We start from the raw sequence: 20,404 nt of genomic DNA on the forward strand, positions 1-20,404 counted from the left end.
GTGACCTGGAGATTCAGTGATCCAAATCTTGCAGATAAATAACAAGTTTCATTTATGCAATAAAGCACAGGTAAGTTAATATCCAGGGACTGGAATATTTGATATTAAAAACTTGGCACATTTCAAGACATCAGATAATTTGGAACAATAGACACCACATGCAAAAGTTCTTTTTGTCAATAGTGGTTAACAACTTGTACAGCTTACAGTGGTTAATCCATTATCTTCACCTAAAATACAGTAATTTATGTTTATATGGAGCCTTTTGTCCCCCAAAATCCCAAAGGGTTTTGCAAACTAACTAATGTTTGCAAACATTGCATTGCCCCCTAACACAGTACCTGGGCAGTGATTTGGTGGTCTTACTGATTCAGGAAGAAGAGCTCTGTTCATTGATTGAATCAGCAAAATCACTTTCCGTGGCATCTAGATTTTCCTCTGAGGTCTGCCCACCCAAGTAATAATCAGTATTAGCCCTGCTTAATTTATGAAAGGAAATGAGATCAAATGGCTGAAGGAGTTCAGCAATGTAGTTGGTTAATTAATCTACTCTTATCTCTGGAGAATGAGGTTCAAATGTAAATTAGGAATTGGAAGAAACTTGGAGACTGTGAGGTGCTCTGTGGTGGCTTCTTGTGGAGGTCTTGAGACCCGCCGTGACCAAAGAGAGCAGCCAGGGTGCTCAGGAAGGGTCTCGGGGCTGGATGCTGAGAGCAGGTGGTGAAATGCATGAGCGCGAAGGGTTGGACCCATCCTCACCCACGCGCTGAGCCTGTCCTCACAAGTGCTGAGGGGACTCCACCATCTCCTGAGGGTCTGGCAGGAAACCACCAGACCAGAAAGCCTTCTCCAGCCTCCTGGCAGACCACCACTGACACAGCTTCTGCAGAGCGCACGGGTGGGCAGGACGGAGAGCGGAGGAGACCTTTCAGGGCACGTCGCAGCCTTGCCTGGTGGCTGCCTGCCCACGTTTATACGGGCTGCCCATCACACACGCTTCCTCACACGTGCCACTACTAGCTCTTCTGCTCCTCTACAGCAGAGCTTACCCAAAGCTACATGGAGCCAAACTGGCCACCTTTGCAGCCCTTGGGGACTTCAAAAAATCTTCAGCTTTGAAAAAGGAGATTTTTCCATAGCCTGCTACAAACGGCTTGCTAGGAAAAGGTAGCCTCGAAGGTCAAAACCCTGGGTTGCTGTTCGCCATAGTCGCATGCAAAATTCACTCAGGGACAAACGTGAAGTTTATTTGTTTGTTAACGGAAAGGCTGCCCTCAGTTTCTACAGGCTTTGAAAATCCTTGGGGATTTTCTGGGCAAAACACACTCTGTTACAGGAGGAGCAGAGCAGGGTGCAGCATGCTTATTTCAAATTAACTCAGACCAAAAAATAATGAGCAGCAAGTTTATATTCTCAGCAAATTAAGAGAGAAGCTTAGGTAAAATGTGGCTTTATATGCATGGAAATAAATTATTATTTACTTTCTTTCATGCTCATGCTCTCAAAGACAAAGATATTGCTATGAAATTATTAATATTTATAGCATATTAGAATAAATACCCAGAGCAGCTATGCCTGAATACATGCTATTTTACCAAGGTAAAAATCTGTTGAAGGTCAAAGGAGTTTTTGCTTGTGTGTGGAGGGCAGGATCAGACCCTTTATTCTGAAATCTGTATCAACTGTGATAATTTAAAACTTTAATTAAAGCCTCAGTGACAGCTTATCTATGAAACGTCTTTCCGCTGCCCAGTATTTCATCATGAATGTCTCCAGAAGCCCAGGCTAAAGTGAGTAAGCACACGTGCCAGGAAGTATTTCATTGTGGACACGTTAGCTTTTATCTGTCTCGTTGTGTAACTAATTCTTTTGTTGAGGGTTGGTGGCAACAAAAACTAAATTAAAAGCAACACCAGACCCCAAAACAGAAATTTATAATGCTTATTTGGTTCATCCCTCAAGAAAATGAAAATGCCAAAGCAAAGTCTAATATTTTAGCAATTGCGTTAATGTATGTGCAAATGGGCGAAGGCGCCTTTGAAATGCTCTGAAAAGAATTTCACACTTCAGAGAGGGGAAAAAGTTAACAATTCTATTGCGGCATTTATTGGATTTTTAAAATTAATTTCTGTGACACAGCTGTGCCATAAAATCCCCCGCAATGATGAATTTTTGCTAATGTTGAGATTATTTTTGGAAACAATTCTGAAGGAGCACTTTGTAAAATCAGGAGAGCAGAGGCCCGGGGGAGCCTCAGGTCGCCCTTTGCTTGCCTTCCCTCACCTTTAGTCTTCCCCCAAGCAGCTGAGATTCGTTTAATCTGAAATTGCATCTGGCTTTTTCTTCAACGGAGCAGCAAAAGGGGGAAAGACGCAGCAGTGCCACGTAGCATTATGAAGCTGAGCCCCTTCAGAGCAGTGGGCAAAGATCTCCGTGCCACGCACTCAACGCGATGTTGGAGGAAAGACCACCCAGGCCACCCTGAGGACTGCAGAACATCTCCGCTCCCTCCCAGAAAGGGCAGATTGTGGAGCTGGCTCTGAACAAATAGCCCTGGGCAGGGGGAAACGCAGTGAATTTCCCTCTTTGCGCACACTGGTTTTCACAATCTATAGACGTCAGCAAAGAAGATGAACCCGTTTGATCTGGACAACTGTTTAAATCTGATTAAAAGACCTGGGTGATAATATACTGGAGATGCCCCCCTCATCCTTACATCCTCTCCAGACCTCTCCAAAGGGTTGAAGGAACCCTCAAGAGCAACCCCGCAGCTGTGTGTGAAGAAGGCCTTTAAAATCCACACGTCCCCAGATAACGCGACTCGCTCCCTCGCTCCCTCAGAAAGCGGGGCAGAGCCTGCCACCACTGTGAGAAGCCTTGGGGCACCATCAGCAATGAGCCACGTGCCACGAGACATGACTCAAACAAGGGGACAGGCGTATTTCAGCAGACGGTATTACACACAACCTGGTGAAAGCCAAATGCTGTCTCAGTTGGCGCAGGACCAGGTCTCACGCTGACTGGCGTTACTTCCATAGCGCAAGGGCCGTGATGGCAGTGGTGGGCAGTCTTCTGGAGCAAGCAGAGGTTCGGAAATGAAGAGTTCAGGGTGAGGTGAGAAGTCTCAAGGAGGTAAGAGTAACACCACACAGGCAGGTCTAGCCCTGGATGCAGGAGGATTGGGGCTTCTTGGGGGATTTTTGCCGGGAAAGGCTTCACTGTGCTGGCTTTGGCGTGAACAGACTGGATAGATGTTCTCACTGAGCTGCACGAAAGTCTGTGGGGCAGGAGGGATAGCACAGACCATGGCAGTCATCGGCTTGATTTTAACAATAACGGGCAAGTTTGAGATCACATAGAGGAGAGAGCTAACAATAGCTGACACACTTTTGTCTGGAGAAGTCACAGTGACTAGAAATAACAACTCGGGGCCATAATTTTGTGGTCTGTCACTACCAGGAAACATAAAATCCAGTGACCTTTCATCTCTGAGACAGAAATGCTGTACAGCACCTGGAGCCATCACCCTTAAAATTTACTCTGACAAATCGGATCACGGGACATGAAGGAAAAAATACTCTCTCCCTCCCCTACCCCCAAATTTTAGCCTCCCAGTGAACTCTGCCTACTATACATGTAATGAGGTATCACTTGCCCAGCAGAGCAAGCTCTGTCCGAGCTACACTACATTTAGGAAAGCACAAGATAACAATTCTATTTCTTTTGACAATAAGGAATAAATCTCTAGAGCCACTTGTTCAGACTCTTCTTAAATGATGGTAGAGGAAGGGAATTGATATTGGCTTTTTATGAATCTTCAGGTCAGGTATGTTAGAATCAACAGATTTTTGCATTAACCTCACTGCTTCATAGCACTTTTGCCCTTGGCAAGACATAATTAAGAAAGGCATGGAAATCTATCTGAATGTATTGAGAAGAAATTATTCTCCACTTAATGGCAGCAAGAGCTAAGCAAGCAGGCAAGCCACATTGCCAGCAAAGCACAGCAAATGATGCAAGGCCCTGTTTTAACCCCAAACAACGATTCTCCTCACCAAAATTTTAGCCTTTTCAAATGAGGATTTGCACTACATGTTGCCCTGGGGGGTAACATGGGCTCTTTCCACAGCTATATCCCTAGAGCTCTTCTTTTTGCCAGTCTAAAATGCTGACCACATGGGTTGAGACTAAGCTAAAATCTCTTCATCACGCCAAGACTTTGCACTGCAACTGTCTTCACTGCTTTGGTAGAAAGCAAAAGCTACCGGATGGAAGGAGGAAAAAAAAAACAAATTTAAGAAAAAAAGGGGGGTTCACTCAGTGAAGCGGGCCTGCCAGACTGCGTTATCTTCAGGCATTTGTGAAATCGATCTTTAATTGACTGGCCTCAGTGGAGAGCTGAAAGATAAAATCTTGGTCTCAAGACGAGTAGACAGCTTAAAGTATTGCGTTCCTCATTCATTAGGATGTGTCCGAGGGACTTGGAGAGGGAAGAGACACAGCAATGTGTTTTATTCTTTTGCATGAAGTTCCCAAAACATAAAAGGGAAGCGAACAGGGTGCTCAGCAGCATACCATGCCCAAGAGGAATAACCACATTTGCTCATCAGGTTCAGTGTGTCAACGGAGACTGCTCCAGCGCCTCCAGCCTATCTTGGCGCCCATCTATTTCTATCACTTTGGTGCCTTTTCCATAACTGAGTGTTTTAATTGTGAAGGCTAAAGACAAAATCGCAAGCCCTGGTCCGATATTGGCCAGCTAGCCCTGGCTGCAGCAGCTGCCCGCTGTGCTGAGGTTTGCTGCTCCCTGCCCAGCCTGGGCGTCACCGCTCATCCCCATGGCAGCCTTGGGACATGGAGACCGCAGCACCACTACACTCCTCGACCCACGCAACGCTCCTGCAGCTGCGCCGCCTCTCGCCTCCGTCCACCGTGCTGCCCGCTCTCCCCGGCTGCAGGGACCGTGCTCCCCAGCGGGCTCAGGCTGCGCTTAGGGTGATGATAAAAAGTGCTTCCCTGTCTAAAACAGATTTCGGAGAACTTTATATCAAAGTCATTCTTCAATGAAGATGGGGGGAACTGGCAAGTCCTGCCATACTCAGGATTACAAGGAATAAACTAATCACCGTGCACGCAATAGGAAAGCAAAGGCCAGATACACACGAGCTGTGTTTGTCCAGCTGTAAATGAGCCTACGCTGCTGCGAGGGACACCAGGATGGCTAACGCTACACCTCCCACTTAGCTGGGCGCCTTGCTACGTCCTTCTTTTAGCAATCCTGCTGTGTCAGATAGGAAACTTCATACCCAGGCTCAGCGGGTGGTATGCAAAGATGGTGTGCAGAGCTGGTTAAAATGCCTTTTCTTGAAGTTCAACAACAAAAAAACACCCAATGAAACTTCCTATGAACATTTTTCTGCTTTTCAATGGAAGAATAAAACTCTGAATAGAAACCTTAAAAATATTTTTGATTAAAAATCAGGGTTTAATATAAACCTCTGTGTTTCAAGTAGTATTTTTGCTATAATTATGCAGACTGTTGAGAAATTTGCCAATTCTGTTAGTAAAAACATTTTGGATTTCAAATTGTTTGCTTTTTCTCTGTTTTAAAGAGCAGAAAATGTGTTGAAAATGTTATTTCTCTGTAAACATTTTCATCTTGGATCCAAAAGCAACCATTACTCTTTTATCCAGCAGCAGTGACGTATGTAAGAGGACATACATATGGATGGGGCATCCTGAACATGAGAAGATGGGTCTAGGCAGCCGTTTCTTACATGCTAAGAAAGCTGTGAAGAGGTTTATGTAAACCTAGCTCACCTCTTAATTTGTCCTCACCTCTACATTAGGAGAAAGGTGTGCTTTTCCAGAGAAAAATGTGTTTTGGGACTGTGGTACAATTTGATCACCAAGACTTTTTTGGGAATAGATTTATTTTCCAAAGGTATTCCTGAATCTGACTCCAATTCATGGACTAGTTTCAGCAGGACAGCGAGGGCCAACGCTCCACACATTGACTCCAGCACATAACTTACAGTGCTATGGGCTTGGACAGCCTCTTACTGGCCCCAGTGGGAGTTTTGCTGTTGATTTTGAAGAGGTCTCCAATTACCTTGCATATAATCATCACTTTCTTAATTTAGGGACAAAGACTCTTCTTATATACTTGATTTTGTGTGAGACTACTTATGAGAACAAAGCAAAGACACGAAACGACCATCATCAATGTCAGGACCCGATCCTACAAGCCCTTACTCAAGTTAGTAATCCCGTCAACTCCAATAAGAGGACACAAGCCAGGAAGGGCAGCCTTAATTTTCACAGTTGCAAGTTTGCAACTGAAGCCCACACGCAAGGAGAAGCAACAGCCCCAATGCCAGTCGGTGCCAGTGGAAGCAAATTTCCTGGCGGTTCATGGGTAACAACATTTTAATAAAATGTTTCCTTTATATCCCTTTGTTAAAGCCAATACAGTACTTTCTTACCATTTTTGCAGACAGGACAACACTGTTCTGGTTCATAGACTGGGTTGACACATTCAGGAACTGCGCAGTCTGCTACAACACAGTGAACTTCATTGCTGGGCTCACAGCGACACCATTCGCATGGCGAGGGCTAGGAACAAATCTAAAATTAGCCCATTTCCTCCCGTAGCTTGCAAATTTGCAACATTTCTATCTTGCCATACGATAAACACATGAGCGTTTAATACCTCTTGACTGCATTCATTCATCATGGGTAACACAAATTAACCTATAGGACAACATAGCAACATCTCAAATAGGCAACCAGAACATTACACAAACCATCGAGCATGATATTTGTTTTCCCGGAGTAGGTGTGGGTTTTTTTAGCTCTTGTCAGACTTTAGCTCCTTTGGGTAAAAAGACTGAGCTGAGTCGCTAGGTTTCAAACAGGCCCAAGGTTGACAGGGTGGCACACGTGTACCTGACCCTACACCTCTCTGCTCTACCCATCTCTTGTAACCTTACACATTCAGCCAGGAGCAGAGCCAGATTCCTGGAAGATCGAAAGGGATAGATAGAGAAGGACAGAGTGATTTTCCAGTATATGTTCATATCGCATATAGACTGCCATGGCCAGTAAATCCATGACTGTTGGGAAGGTGCTGCTGGGTGGCCACCAGACTCTCCGAGGGGTTGCACTTCCACCTCCAGAGAGCCACTACACTTTTCAGAGCGGAGGATAACAGTGCTGTTCTCGCAGGGGCAGCAACGTTTTATTCTGCATTTGTGCAGAACTCGCATCGGGGGGGCCAGTAAGCACCCCCTTAATATAACCCTTAGATCTGGCCCTGACCCCACTCCTGGTGATCTGGGAGCAATTGCCTCACACTGAACATGTGAATAATCAAGAATATGAATAATTCCACTGCAAGCGGGGAGTTTTGGATTAAAGTACCCAGATGAATGGTTCCACGTCAGGTCCACCAATTTAAACAGGAGTCTGTATCTACCCTGCAAATGGTAGAGAGTTGTCACTGCCTTACCTCCTAAGAAGCTGTTGAAATCTGCTAAAAAGTAGAGAGGTCAGTATCTTAAGGTCCCCAATATCCTTATAGGTGTGTGAGTGTGATGACAGGATGGCAACAGAGCTAAGAAATGACAAAAAAGAGAATCTGAAAGGAAAGTAACTTCCTTTCAGTACCTGTTGGTTCAATGTATAACTCTTAATTCCTCTGCCACAGTAGCTCCCATCACCAACACTTGAACTAGTACCAGGTGAGTACTGGAGCGAATTCTGCTTTCTCTTGCACCAGTGGAAATCTGCAGCAATGGGAATTCCTCCATAGTCAAAAAAAATTGAAATGCAAATGAAAGGAGGACTCGTTCCCTTGTGTTTCAGACCTCAGTGATGTCATTCACTTCTATAAGACAGACACAACCCCCTGAGCCCTGGTTTTGGCAGGTAAAAAGCTTTTCAGTTCACCTCTAAGAAGCTCCATATGTCTCGAGTCAAATAATTTATTCCCAGGAAATTCATTTCTACCTTAAAATGCACTAATTAAAGCTTCCCTTGCTTTGTCTCAGCGTCTGCAGTCTATAATTCCCATCACCTCTCATTTGCTCACAGCTTTGGCAATTTAGATAAAATCAGCACTCCTTGAACAAGGAAAGAAGTCTGTGGAGGTGGAATTCCTCTCCCTAATTATCTTTCTTCATTCAATCCTGCTTTGATTTCTGTCTGAAGCACCAGGAGTCTAAATTCATTTGACTGACATTTCTTATTCAAGGCTACTTAATAAGAAGAAACAATACAGAAGAAAATAGACAGAACTATTTGCCGAGGGATCAATAAGAAAACTGATCCTTTGTTTTTACTCATTTCAATCGCTAATTATACGGAGTGGTAGAACTAGATTTCATGATATATGGAGGCTTTCACTGACACATCCTTTCCCCTCTCCACTACTCCCGTGGCTGCAATGCTAAGGAGTGTTTCCAGCACTGCAGCCCAAGCTACTGCTTGAAGAACATCAGCAGATACAGAAGACGCCCCTGAACAACCGTGTGACTGAGTAAATGAGACATGACATACGTATCTCTTGCTTTTGTGTTGCCAGTGTAACGCTGACAATAATGCTATAATAAAGCATGATGTCGCCTGACACTGAAAGCCGCTTTCCAGGAGAGAGGAATTGTACACAATTATGAGAAGGAAAGCACACTTCAGCTGCACAACGAACGAGCAGCCAGCAAACGAAAAGGCTGCTTTGGCACTAACGAAGGGCCTTTTCTCAGCCACCCCCTCCTCCCCATCTTATTGGGTTCATACTGGTTGGCCTTGCCTCCAGGACTTTCCTTTATCTGACCATTTCGTTCATTTGCCAGTGCCTCTTACTGTGCCTCCACCCCAACGAGTGACTCTGGCCTTCCTGACCACTTATTTTATGAATGCCGCAGCACCTTCTCCTGGCAGATGTGTTTTGGGAGCTCATTTGCAAAACCCTGGCCCTTCCAGAAAGGACTTAGCTCTGAGTGGGCTGAAACAATCAAGCAGCTTCTTATTGCTGTCTGCAGGCTCTGCATCCCAGCTGTGAATCTCTCCTGGAGCTACACTTCTTGTGGAACAACTATGGGACATTGGCCAATAAAGTCCTCCATTTATCTACCTAGATAGGAGGGGTACTGAGCGGGGAAAGGGGGAACTGGGAAGCAGCGCAGGAATTGGGAAACAGTGAAAGATGTCCCAAAGTTTTGTTTCCTGATTCTTCCATCTACCTCATTTGCTCTTGTTTTTCTCCAGATCACAGCAGTTACCCTTCAGTGGGCAGCGGCATTCCCATCCACATGCTGCTGCTGTGTTTGCTCCCCGTCCAAATACTCTGCCAATGCTGCTCAACTTTTTACAGGATCCACTATGCAGCTTTGTCAAATTTCCAGAATCTAGATATAAAGATTTCTCACTCATGGAACAGGAGGGTAGTTTAAATTTTTGTAGCCACTGAGGTTCAAATACATTAACAGCAGTTCCTGGAAACAAACTCCCAACCCTACTGAAAAAAAAGTTGAAAAAATACACAGGGTTTCTCGAGTATGAAGATGAGAGGACACAAATCAGAGGTTATGTCATTCTCACACAGACAGTGCAAACAGCTGATATTCTGAAAAAAATACGTTAAGATTAAAGGATCATAACAGGCTTGGGCCAGAAGATGATTTATTCACTCTACCTGTGCAAGGCAGAATAATCTCTTAGAAGACTCTCTAGGAAAGGATTTGTTAGGAAGGATTTCAAGACATATTGGTGCAGAAACTTTCTTTACACCACTGTCCAAAATGAAGGTTCGTGGTACACAGCCATAACATACACCCCCACACAGTAACTACATGATCCATCTCTTATTTTTCAAGGTATGTTTTGATAAATAGACCCATCATTAGAACCAGAGGAGTGAACTGGGCCCTTTTGTAGAAGGTATTAGTACGGTATTTTGACCTGGGAAAACTCATACAAAGCACTGAAATTCCTGTCACCCGATGCTGACGTGCCACAGGCGTGAGGACCCAGTCCCTCAGGAGAAGTGGTGAGGAAATACATTCCTTGATGTCCTCGTCAGTATGAGGACCAAGACCAGCCAAGTGGGTGGGCAGCAAACATGACCAAGGCCTGATCACCATTCAATGGCTTTTGAACTGATTAATTGGGAAATAGAATACAAACGACCTTCTAAGTCTCAGCATTGACCCTGTTTCACCTCCTCTACTCCCAGTCACTTCAAGGACACCAAAGGAGCATAGGGATATGGTTTCTAGACACTCCTGCTTACAAGCCACACGTAAGATGATGACCCAACCTCTATTCAACTTTCGGACTTTTGATCTCAAGGAGGTTTGTGACCCCGGGTTTGGGAGTTGTTGGCAGGGAGGTTCAGTTCCTTCTTCTTCTGGGAGATGGCTCTGCCCCGCACCTGGGAGAGGCAGTGGGAAGAAGCCAGAGCTCATTCAGTTTGTAATGGAAAACCTTAGTCTCAGGTGTTGTCAAATGGGAAACATCTGCAATCAGCGGAGTTCATTAACAAAGAAAGAAGGAAGGAAAATTAAAACAGAGAATAGAGAATACTCACGGCTAATAAAGATTTTATGTGCATGAGCACATAATGATAAACTTGATAGATAATATAAACAAACAAAAAAGGCAACAAAGGAAACAGAATGAGAAACAAGACACCCCCCTGAGCAGGGGAAATCAGATGTGGATACTCTGTCTCCTCATCTTCACTCTTGCTCCCATATGCACACCAGCTCCCTGTCATTTCCACTCTCTCTTTGGGAGCAAACGCCAATGCGTGTAGGAATTACGCTCACTAACCAGTCACCCAGCTACTCCTCACAGTGGATAAGGGGCTCCCTCTCTCCTAAGGACTTGGGCATCACACAGGTTCTTCTTCAGCCAGCCACCAGTTTTCATAAAACACCCAGAAATTTCATCCCTGTGAGAGGTCTACTCTTGAGGACTCGAGCAGGCCCTTGAGTCATCTGAAAGAACTGGCAGACAGACAGACAGACTGCATGATCAAAGATTTCTTCAGGAAAACAGACTGAAATTCTAATCCTTCCCAAAGTTGGAGGGGCATAAATAAAGTGCAAAACTGAATTCAAACCTCAGTGTCTAAATCTACTTTCTTATGCTTTTCTACAGCTGAAGAGATCTGAATCAAGCAGTTTCTCAGACGGAGGAGGCAATCACAAGAATAACCTATCACACAACACTTCCAAGCATTCACTTACGATTTTGCAAAAAACATCTACAAGACCTGCGCCTTACTGCATCTGAGACATGCAGTCTAATCATGGAGATTCTCTTGTCCCAAACACTTATTGAACTTCATCTGTATTTCACAAATTGCCCATGCCTTGTCCACAACTACAGCATCCTAAGCCACCTCTCTACTCCCTCAAACACATCAAAGATTTCTCTTTAACATGGAGATTGCCCTGCAGATGCTTATTACTTCATGTCTGCTTGTCAATTAATCTCAGGTGCTTCTGCACAAACGCCTTTAGAGAAGTAGGCAGGGAGCTATTTCCCTAAGACAAATGAACAACTTTAAAGATGACACCTGACTGATACTTTTTCTGTACTTGTTTGTTCTGTCATTCAGTGGCAATTTCCCTCAGATTTTTTTTGTTCTGCTAACTGTAACGGTTTCCAGGCTACCTGTACCTCCTCAGGTCCCCAAGAACACTCCTTTCAGTCCCATGTCTGGGCTGCCGCCTATCTCAGACCAGGTTTTCCTGGCCAGTTGTGATTATTCAGCTAGCTTCACTCAGATTCAGCGTTTGCAGTTCACGTTCCTCTGGGGGCTACGAAAACGGTGTCCACTTTCCAAGCAGCCTTCTGAAAGCAAAGTAATATTTGAAACCAAAGTATTTCAAGAGAGAGTGGATCTTAAAACATTTAAATAGATCACACACACGCCTGTTACTTCTTGAGACTTGCCGCCCTGTGAATTTATAGATCAGCTCCTTCTGATTTCTTCCAGTGATGTTTATCACAGCCACTGACTGAGACTTTGGACCCCTCCTAACCTTTTCAAGAAAAGACTTTCAATTACACAGTACTTTCTTCATATCTGAGTGTTCAGCCCTGTGGAACAAGGTTTACACCCTTGTTGGAGCTAGCATATAGGCTGCCCAAAGCTAAGGCAAATTCTTGCAATTGCCCCCTAGTCATCTGTCCTGAGATCCAGTTATTTGGATTTACTGGGCTGCTTTCTTCCTCCTTCTTCCCACACTCTCCAGTTAAGTTTGAAGAGTATATTAGTACAAGACTGTCTCATAATACCATGCTCAAGGACTTCAACTCATTGACTAGGTCCCATGATGTGCTCAGGGACAGACTGCGTCCGAGTGCATTTTGACTACTGCACAACAGCTCTTTATCGATTAGAAAACAGCTATTAGCAAACAACTACAGAGCAATACAAACTTTATAACTATTATGTCACAAATACTTGACATTTCTTTAGAGGGAAAAAATAGAAAGGCTTCATAGAAGTGTTTACAACCATCCAGTCACTTTACAATAGTCATGTACTGTTCAGACAAGGGCTGTTCAAGTTTAGGATAAGACAATCCAAGTATTTCCACTAAATTTCATATATCTGCTGTTGGGGCCTACAATGCTTTTCAGAGTCAAATAGGTATATTTACAAAATGGGCACAATGACTGAAGAAATCTGCTTGGTTGACTGGGATTTGAAGTGGCTGATAACACATAGAGAAATGCACCTGGGGGCTTTATTTCCAAGCCCCATGGAAACTCAAGGATTCATCACGCTGGAGCAAATGCAGAGCAGATTCCAGAACTCTCAGTATCACTGGAAACCTTAATCAAGCATGTTAGCTCCCGCCTCCTTTAACCACTGAAAATGAAATGGTGCATAAGTATATGTATTTTCTAGATACTATTGCAAAGGAAAAAAAGATGCTTTTCATGATAATCTTACTGAATATGGGATTGCTATGTTTTCTCTTCCCTTTAAAACCATGTTAGAAAAGAAGTGCAAATGCCTTACAAAGTGGAAGACACAATCATCTCCGTTTCTACTGAGTCAAGGCAGTTCTGAACACAACGGATCTAACCTGTTCCTTCTGGATGCCAAAACTTTGCCTTAGATTTGGAGCCACTCTCTGTATCTACATGGGTGAGCAGTGTGGCCACCTCCTGCCTGTGTCCCAGCTCACCAAAGACCACCACTGCTACCAAGCTCTCCATCTCTTAGTTCTTGAGAGAGTTTGTACCAGTGCTCACGTAAATAGTTGCATTCAGCCCCCCTCCTCAGCAACTGGTGGCATCCTGCTTTATGCAGATAAAACAGCAGGAAAAGCAGACAGATGTAAAGTGAAGTCTGTCAAATTGTGCACTTACATCTTAAGACTGGCTATAACTTTTAAGGACACGAAGGACAATGGCAACTCTGATGGAGATGATTTTTGTAGCTACAGTTTCAGGTGGTGAATTTATTGGCAGGAAGCAAGAAAGGCAAAAAAAGTTAAAAAAGGACCTGATGAATAAAATTGGAGGCAAAAACGGTTTCCGCATTACAGCTGAGGTGGGAAGTTAAAAACCAGGAGAGATGGATAAAAAGGAAACCAGGAGAGCATTCATCAAAGATACTCCTAGAGTTGAAATTAGAATCATTTTCATTGTTATTGAAATTGCCTCTGATCTCAGGCAGATTAGCAGGAGATTGTAGGAAAGTTCAGAGAATTACCTTCAACTGAGAAATTTTGCAGATACCAAACTACAGAGAACAGTCTAGCTGGTGAGAGTCCCACCTGAAGTGCAAGAGTGGATCAGTCCACAAGGACAGGACATTTATCCTCTGGACTGGTCACTTTGACCCTCATTACTAGCAGCATATCAATAACTGCTTAGATTGCCAATACAAGAACTTGCACGAGGCAAGAATTATTCCCTAAACATATTTGTCACTTATTTTAAAAAAAAGTTTCATCCCGCTAACTAGTGGAGACACAGTAGCAATTACACTATGGAAACTGTAGTGGCTTGGACTTTCCGTAGGGGGGAAGTTGCTCAAATAAACAAGCTGGTGAGTGATTATAGGCAATAAGCACAATCACAGAAAACGCGATCAGTTAGCAAATGATTTCTCAACAGGCAAAAAAGTGCTAAGTCATTAGATAAGTTAATTGCAGTGAAAAACTGGAGTTGTACACTACTTATCTGGAGAACTAGTAATACTGCAAGAACTTTTGCTGTGCCAGCCAAAAATTTAAAAGCGTTTGGACCATACAGATTGGCCATAACAAGGAGCTGGATTCTAAGAAGAAGCAGAAGTTGAGGCTGAGAGGAGCACAGAGATCCTGTATTACTAAGGGCCCTCTTCAATACACAAACACACTAGCATTCCTAAATATAAGACTAAAATGCAAAGAGAAATTTCTTGCTCAGCTGAAGGGACAAGAGAGACACACACGTTACATAGAACATTTTCAGTAAATGGTGACTCCATCCTATACTCAATGCAGCCACATGGCAAGGAGATCAAAGAAGACTTGCCTGTTTTACTAGCCTGCAGGTGCTGCAGCTCTCCAAGCAAAGCTGGATTTTGGTTGCCCCTAACTGATGCCTGGCTATCCACAGCCGCCAGAGGCTTTCCAGGCAGCTGGAAAGAGCACTGACAAAGTGGTCTGGTGACCAGGCTTTGACTCTGGAGATGGAAAGGCACAAAGATGCTGCAATACCTCCCGGTCACATACACCTCTCCTCCCCAGACCATGCCTGGAGACAACCACATTGCTCTTGCTACTCTTTTGTAAAAAATCCTGGGGAGCTACCGAGGCCGGGTAAGCCAGATGAGGGGGAGAAGCACAGAAGAGGTGCATCACCACAGGCATCAGATGTTTCAGCAGTGTGAAGGCATTAGCTTTGTATTCTCCCGTTTGCTATGTGCCACACAACTGGACGGGTTTACAAGGCTCCTGGAGCCGCCTCTGGGTCTGGAGAGTCATTCCTCAATTAGCTGATGAGAGAGAGATGAACTTGAGCCGAGCCTTGGCCCCTCTTCCTACCTGCAGTCTGGCGGTTGCTTTTTTCTGCCAAGAGCAGCAGCGGAGCTCTCTGTAACAACATGACTCTGCACTTCTTTTGTAAGAGCATTCCCTTTGTTTTGATATACGTCTCATTTTATTCCTGACAATAGTTGCACCTCACATACTCCAGGGCTGAGAGGACTGGAGGTTTCTATTACTTTGGTGATAATTTTTACGATTCTGTTCCAGGAGGTTTTTAGTTTGGCCGTTCCCGGTGCACAGGGAACAAGGCTCCTTTCTAAAGGTTACCGATTTGACAGATGGGCCTTACACCAGCATGGGAGCACGGCTGGACTGTGCGATGCGCAGCCCCGTTTGGACACAGAGAAAACATCTGTGTGCGTTTTGCATTCGTTCAGCTCCGTTTTTAATACCAATAGCATAACTGCTCCCAGGTGGCAGCCTTCCAGCGAACATCGCTGTCTGTTCCCTCGCTTTCTGTTCTTGCCATACTAACGAAGGAGTCACGTTCGGGCGAAAGCCTCCTAGCGAGGCACGGGGGCAAGGGCAGAGGAACTGAGACTGTTCAGAAAGGAGATCCCTTCGCCTGGAGCTTTCTCTAGATCTGAGTCTGCCGTTTCCTTCTTCATTCATGCCAAAAGATGGGAAAAGGCAGCAGGCTCCGGCTCTACACACTCATAAAATACTGAATTTGTATTAGGGAGGTACATATCATGCCACCCACGCTGGGGAGGAGAACTGGATCTCAGTCCTGGTCCTTCTCCTGCAGTTTTCTGTCCGGATCATCGGATGCACTTTCCAAAGCCACAAAACAGGCCAGATCTCAGTGGGGGCAAACCAGCGTAACGCCACTGAGGTAGATCTACATCAGTGAAGGATTTGGCCCTGTGCCTGATCCCATCCACTAGGAGGAAATCATGTCCCTCTTTTACAGGGAGATACCCGGAGGACGGCTGTTTAGCCGAGCTGCAGGAAATCTTTGCTGCCAGCCTGCTTTGCCCGAAGGCAAACTCTGTGTCCCCAAACAGCTCAGGCAGCTGCAAATATCCATCTGGGGGACAATTCTTGGTTGGCCCGAGGCAGTCAAGGGCAGGTGCGAGCTCCTCTCGCTCCATGCACTGCCCTGCCCATTTCACAGTGCTGTATCCCTCCCAGCCTCAGCATCTCGCTCGGTTCGGATGCCCTTGCACCCTAAGGGAGGCTGGTCCCACACACCCCATTAGTGTAGCATGAGCTTCTGCTTCCCAGTGGCACAACAAAAGTGCTCTCTCCTTCTCCCAGTTGAGGGTTTCTAATGGAAGTTGCCTGCAGTTTGCTCTTCCCCATGATGAAACGCTACAGCTGGAGGTGGAGGAGGCACACCAAAACTGAGTGTAACTCTGGGTGCCCTGGTAGCACAGAGTTGTCCCAGATGAACTCTGGAAGCACTGTGACCGCACTGAGAGTGGTGCGATATTTATGGCATCTTGAAAACTATTATTAGACAAATTCAGCACAGCCACGAGTCTCTAGAAGCCAGATTCACATTCCCTCTTCCCCTGGGCCCTTGCTGCTTTGGGAGATAGCACTGACCATGTTTTCCCCTGAAGGAGCAGGTTCTTCCTGAAGACACAGCTCTTGGTTGTATACATTCAAATCAGCATTCCCTCCAGGATCACAGCTGGAGACACAGGATCTCCTCCTGCCAAGAGCTCATTACTGAGCTCTGTTAATGTGTGCTGGCTGACTTTATTGCCTTTTTCTCCTTCCAAGGAACGACATGTTGGCCAAACCTGAGTCTAGAGCTGAGGAGAGGTTAGGAGCTGGCTTCCTTTTTTCCTTTACATTGCTGACGGCACAGGGACTTGAGGGCGATGAGAATCTGTTAACATCTACACACACAAACTCTTCTCTTCTCCTCACCATCTTTAGGCCCTGATCCAAAGTCTTGTCCAGCCAAGCAGCAAGCTTTGATTGTATCAGTGGGTTAAAGCCAGGTCCACGCAAACGTCTCTTGGTTTGGCTGGGTCTTTGGTTTCCTTTGGTTCTGAGCACCGAAAAACACCTCACTTGTCCGAGGCTTTACACCAGCGTAACTTCCAAATGGGGCCAACTGAGACCCAGGGAGCTGCAGCAGTTGATACCAGCAGACAGCCTGACCTACAGACTAACACAGCCCTTCACTACCTGGTACTACGGAGAAGGTCTGATGCAGACAACCCCCTTCTGCCTCTAAGGGTGGTGGTAGGGGGGCTTCAAAGGATGCAGTGAGGGATTTAAACAGCCTAGGACTGCATGAAAAAGACTGCTGTGATGCCCACGAAGCTCTGCATCATCCCATGGACTTCACGCAAAAGGAAAATGACCCCCACGCATGCAACCAGCATGTAGGTAAGGCAGGCGAGGCCGATCCCCAGGGCTGTCCTTAATGAACAGGCTGGAAACATGCGGGAACCCTGCCGTGGTGTCCAGATACCACGTCTCCGCCCTGGCACAGGAGAGGAGGGTCACCTGCAATCAGACATCTTTCTTCATTAGGGTCTGGGAGTTACGGAGGAAGGGGAATCTCTTCTTCCACCACACATTGCTGGGACAGGGGCTGCAGTGTCGCTGTGATTTTGCATGCAATTTGACTCCAGCAGCGAGTAAGACATTGGGAGAGAAGCAAAAGCGTTCAATCCAATGACCGTTGTTTAAACTACAAAGAGAAATGCCAGCAGGCTCGGGCAGCTTTCTGGCCCTCAGAAGATGCTATCACATTTGGTGATGAGCAGAAGCAGGGGCAGATGCGATACGAGAAAGGTTTTTTTCATAGAAAAGAGTAGACTGGGGTCTGCTAATACAATAAGAGCACTGGGTTATCCCAATGCGAGAAAGGTTTAGCCACCAAGGATGACCACAGATAACCTGACCGAGAGACTCCCTGCTTTGAGTAGCTGTTTCAAATCCTAATGCTCCTCCGAGCATATTGATTTTATTATAATTCCAAAAGGGAACAAAGACTAAGGAAGCCTAATGCTACATGCGCTTTTATTTTGCAACTAGAGTGAACGTTGTCATTAGATGACTTATTTAATTATAGTTTTAAAAACAATAACTAGGATAATTACTTAATTGAGCATTATTTTTAATGAATGTAATTCCGTGTAAAGCACATTCTAGGAGCAACAATTGAACACCTGCACTTCCACTCGCTTTCTGAGGAAACAGATCTCTAAAAACTTCTCGCCCATGATGTAGCAACATTTCTGCGGATTATATTTTTGCTCACAAGCTGATGACTCGAGGACTTCACGTTCCCTGGCCGTAAAGAAACTTCTTGGGTGACAGAGGTGGACGTTGCTTGGGCAAGCCAAGGGACAAACCTTTCTCTCCTTGGCTTCACTGAGCGTTGCCAGGCCTGGTGATAAAGCCTCAGATGCTATTTTACCACTCTTGGAAGGACCTGGTAATGTTGCATGTAATACATATCCCATTTTCTTAACAGCATGGCTCCAAGGGCGATGGAGGGGATAGGAAGTGCCAGAGCCTCTTCTCTAGCTGTGCAGATAGATTTTTTTTTTTCTTTCGGTAACTCTCTGGACAGTCCCCAAATTTGGCAGCAAGCAGAACCAATGGCCTGTTTCCTGGAGCAAATATCTGAAAGCACAGCCATAGCTTTGGCTGTACAAATGTTGGGCACACGCTCATTCCTGTGTCATATTTATTGGAAAAAGACCAATCCCTTGGGCATCCGTACGCAGGCCAAATCCTGCACTACTCTCCCACAAAAATGACTGCTGGACTGTGACTAAGACACCCCAGCTCGCCCTTCATTCCTGGCTCTGCTGCGGTGCCCCCGTGCGACCCTGGGCAAGGGGCTCACGAATAAAGATGCTCGGCAGGTGGCTTTGAGTCCCGACGGCGTTTTAGGTTTGGGTCTCCTCTATTTCCGCGGTGAGCTTTTGAGACGGTATTTGTGCACTGCACGGGGCACAGCCGAGCTCTGGGCTCTTTGGGCCTCGATATATTGCTGTGCCACGGCAGAACAACAACGCGAAATCTTCAGAGCCAAACTCGCAGCACAGCCCATGTTCTTTTACATATTATACTAATGCATTTGTGCATAATAATATATATGTATAGAATCAGCATCTAAGTGTATAATGTATTTTAAAATAGGTATCATTACAGATCAATACGTGACATACCTATCCATTTTCATATGTATTTTTTGGTATAAATTATGACAGAAATACAGTAAGTCAGTAATTTCAGATTCCTGTGCACAGACATTGTCACTGTAATTTTGCCAGGAGGGAGATAATAAATCATACTTTTCCATCTGACTGATGTTCTGTTTCCCCTGTCTGGTTTCAATGGCTGCACGCTATCTTGTGAGCTAGCATTGTTCATGCCTCCTTTTATTAAAGCACAGGCACGTTATTGAAATTTCTTTTGTATTATGATTTTCTAGCCGTACGTGAAATTGCAGAACACACAAGGAGAAAAAAAAAAAGCCCCATTAGTCTGAGTCATAATAATAATAAAAAACCCCCCACTGCACACATCTTGGAGAGCAAAATGCTAATATTAAAATTGGGGCCCCATGCTGACCTGGGCTAGTAATCAGTTTCTTGTGATTTATGAGCAAAGAAGGGAAAAATACTGGCGTTTTGGATCACTGGTTAGTATACTACCACAAGGGTTCAATAATGTTTGTTCTTGCAGTTATTAGCTTGCCACGATTTGAGCGCTTTCCAAGAGCCACCAGGAAACCGAGCCCAAACACTCATACTATTAGAGGAGGACAACTCAGTAAAGAATCTTTTTATTCTCCACACTTTGAGGGTTTTTTTCAGTGGCTTAATGAAGCTTCTCAGATTTCAGATGTCATGTTTCCGTTCTCTCACGCTGATACGAAACGCCAGAAACACACTCCAAAGCTGCAACGGGATAATTCAATATCCCCGGAAGGACTGAAGCGATCGCTTTTTAAACGAAGCACGCAGTCAAAATCCCCCTTCAGCACCCGCGCTGCGCAGGCCCATGGCAGCTCGTGCACGCGAAGCGGGTGCAGAGCTCCTCTCAAAGTCAACGGGCGTTCGGGGCCGCGAGAGCGCCCGACGTGGCTGCAGGGACCATTAGAGCAGCCCACTGCAACACCCCGGCCACGTGGCTGGCTGCCCCCTTCTCCCTCCTCCCCTTCCCTTGCAACCTGGGGCTGCGACTACACCTGGTTTTCACAAAACAGCACGGTGCCCTCAGTAACGCTACGGGACTGTTGCGAGCGTTTCATTCATATTTGATAAGGTTGCACCCCGAGGCTGTGGTCAGAGCAAGGATGCAGTTTGCACCACTTAATTCCTATTTCGGGCACGCTTACTGGCTGGGGGTGGGGA

The 20,404-nt window shown here is 45.4% G+C and overlaps 1 protein-coding gene across 1 annotated transcript in view; it reads right to left on the minus strand.

Annotated features, from left to right (window-relative positions):
- Positions 1 to 20,404, minus strand: part of VWC2L (von Willebrand factor C domain containing 2 like) — a 52,280-nt gene that overhangs the window by 24,122 nt on the left and 7,754 nt on the right. The window contains exon 3 of the mRNA XM_067298497.1: positions 6,486 to 6,615. Coding sequence (XP_067154598.1) covers positions 6,486 to 6,615 — 130 coding nt within the window. The remainder of the gene's footprint in view (positions 1 to 6,485; positions 6,616 to 20,404) is intronic.

Source organism: Apteryx mantelli, chromosome 6, assembly GCF_036417845.1.
Source record: "Apteryx mantelli isolate bAptMan1 chromosome 6, bAptMan1.hap1, whole genome shotgun sequence".
Lineage (NCBI taxonomy): Eukaryota > Metazoa > Chordata > Aves > Apterygiformes > Apterygidae > Apteryx > Apteryx mantelli.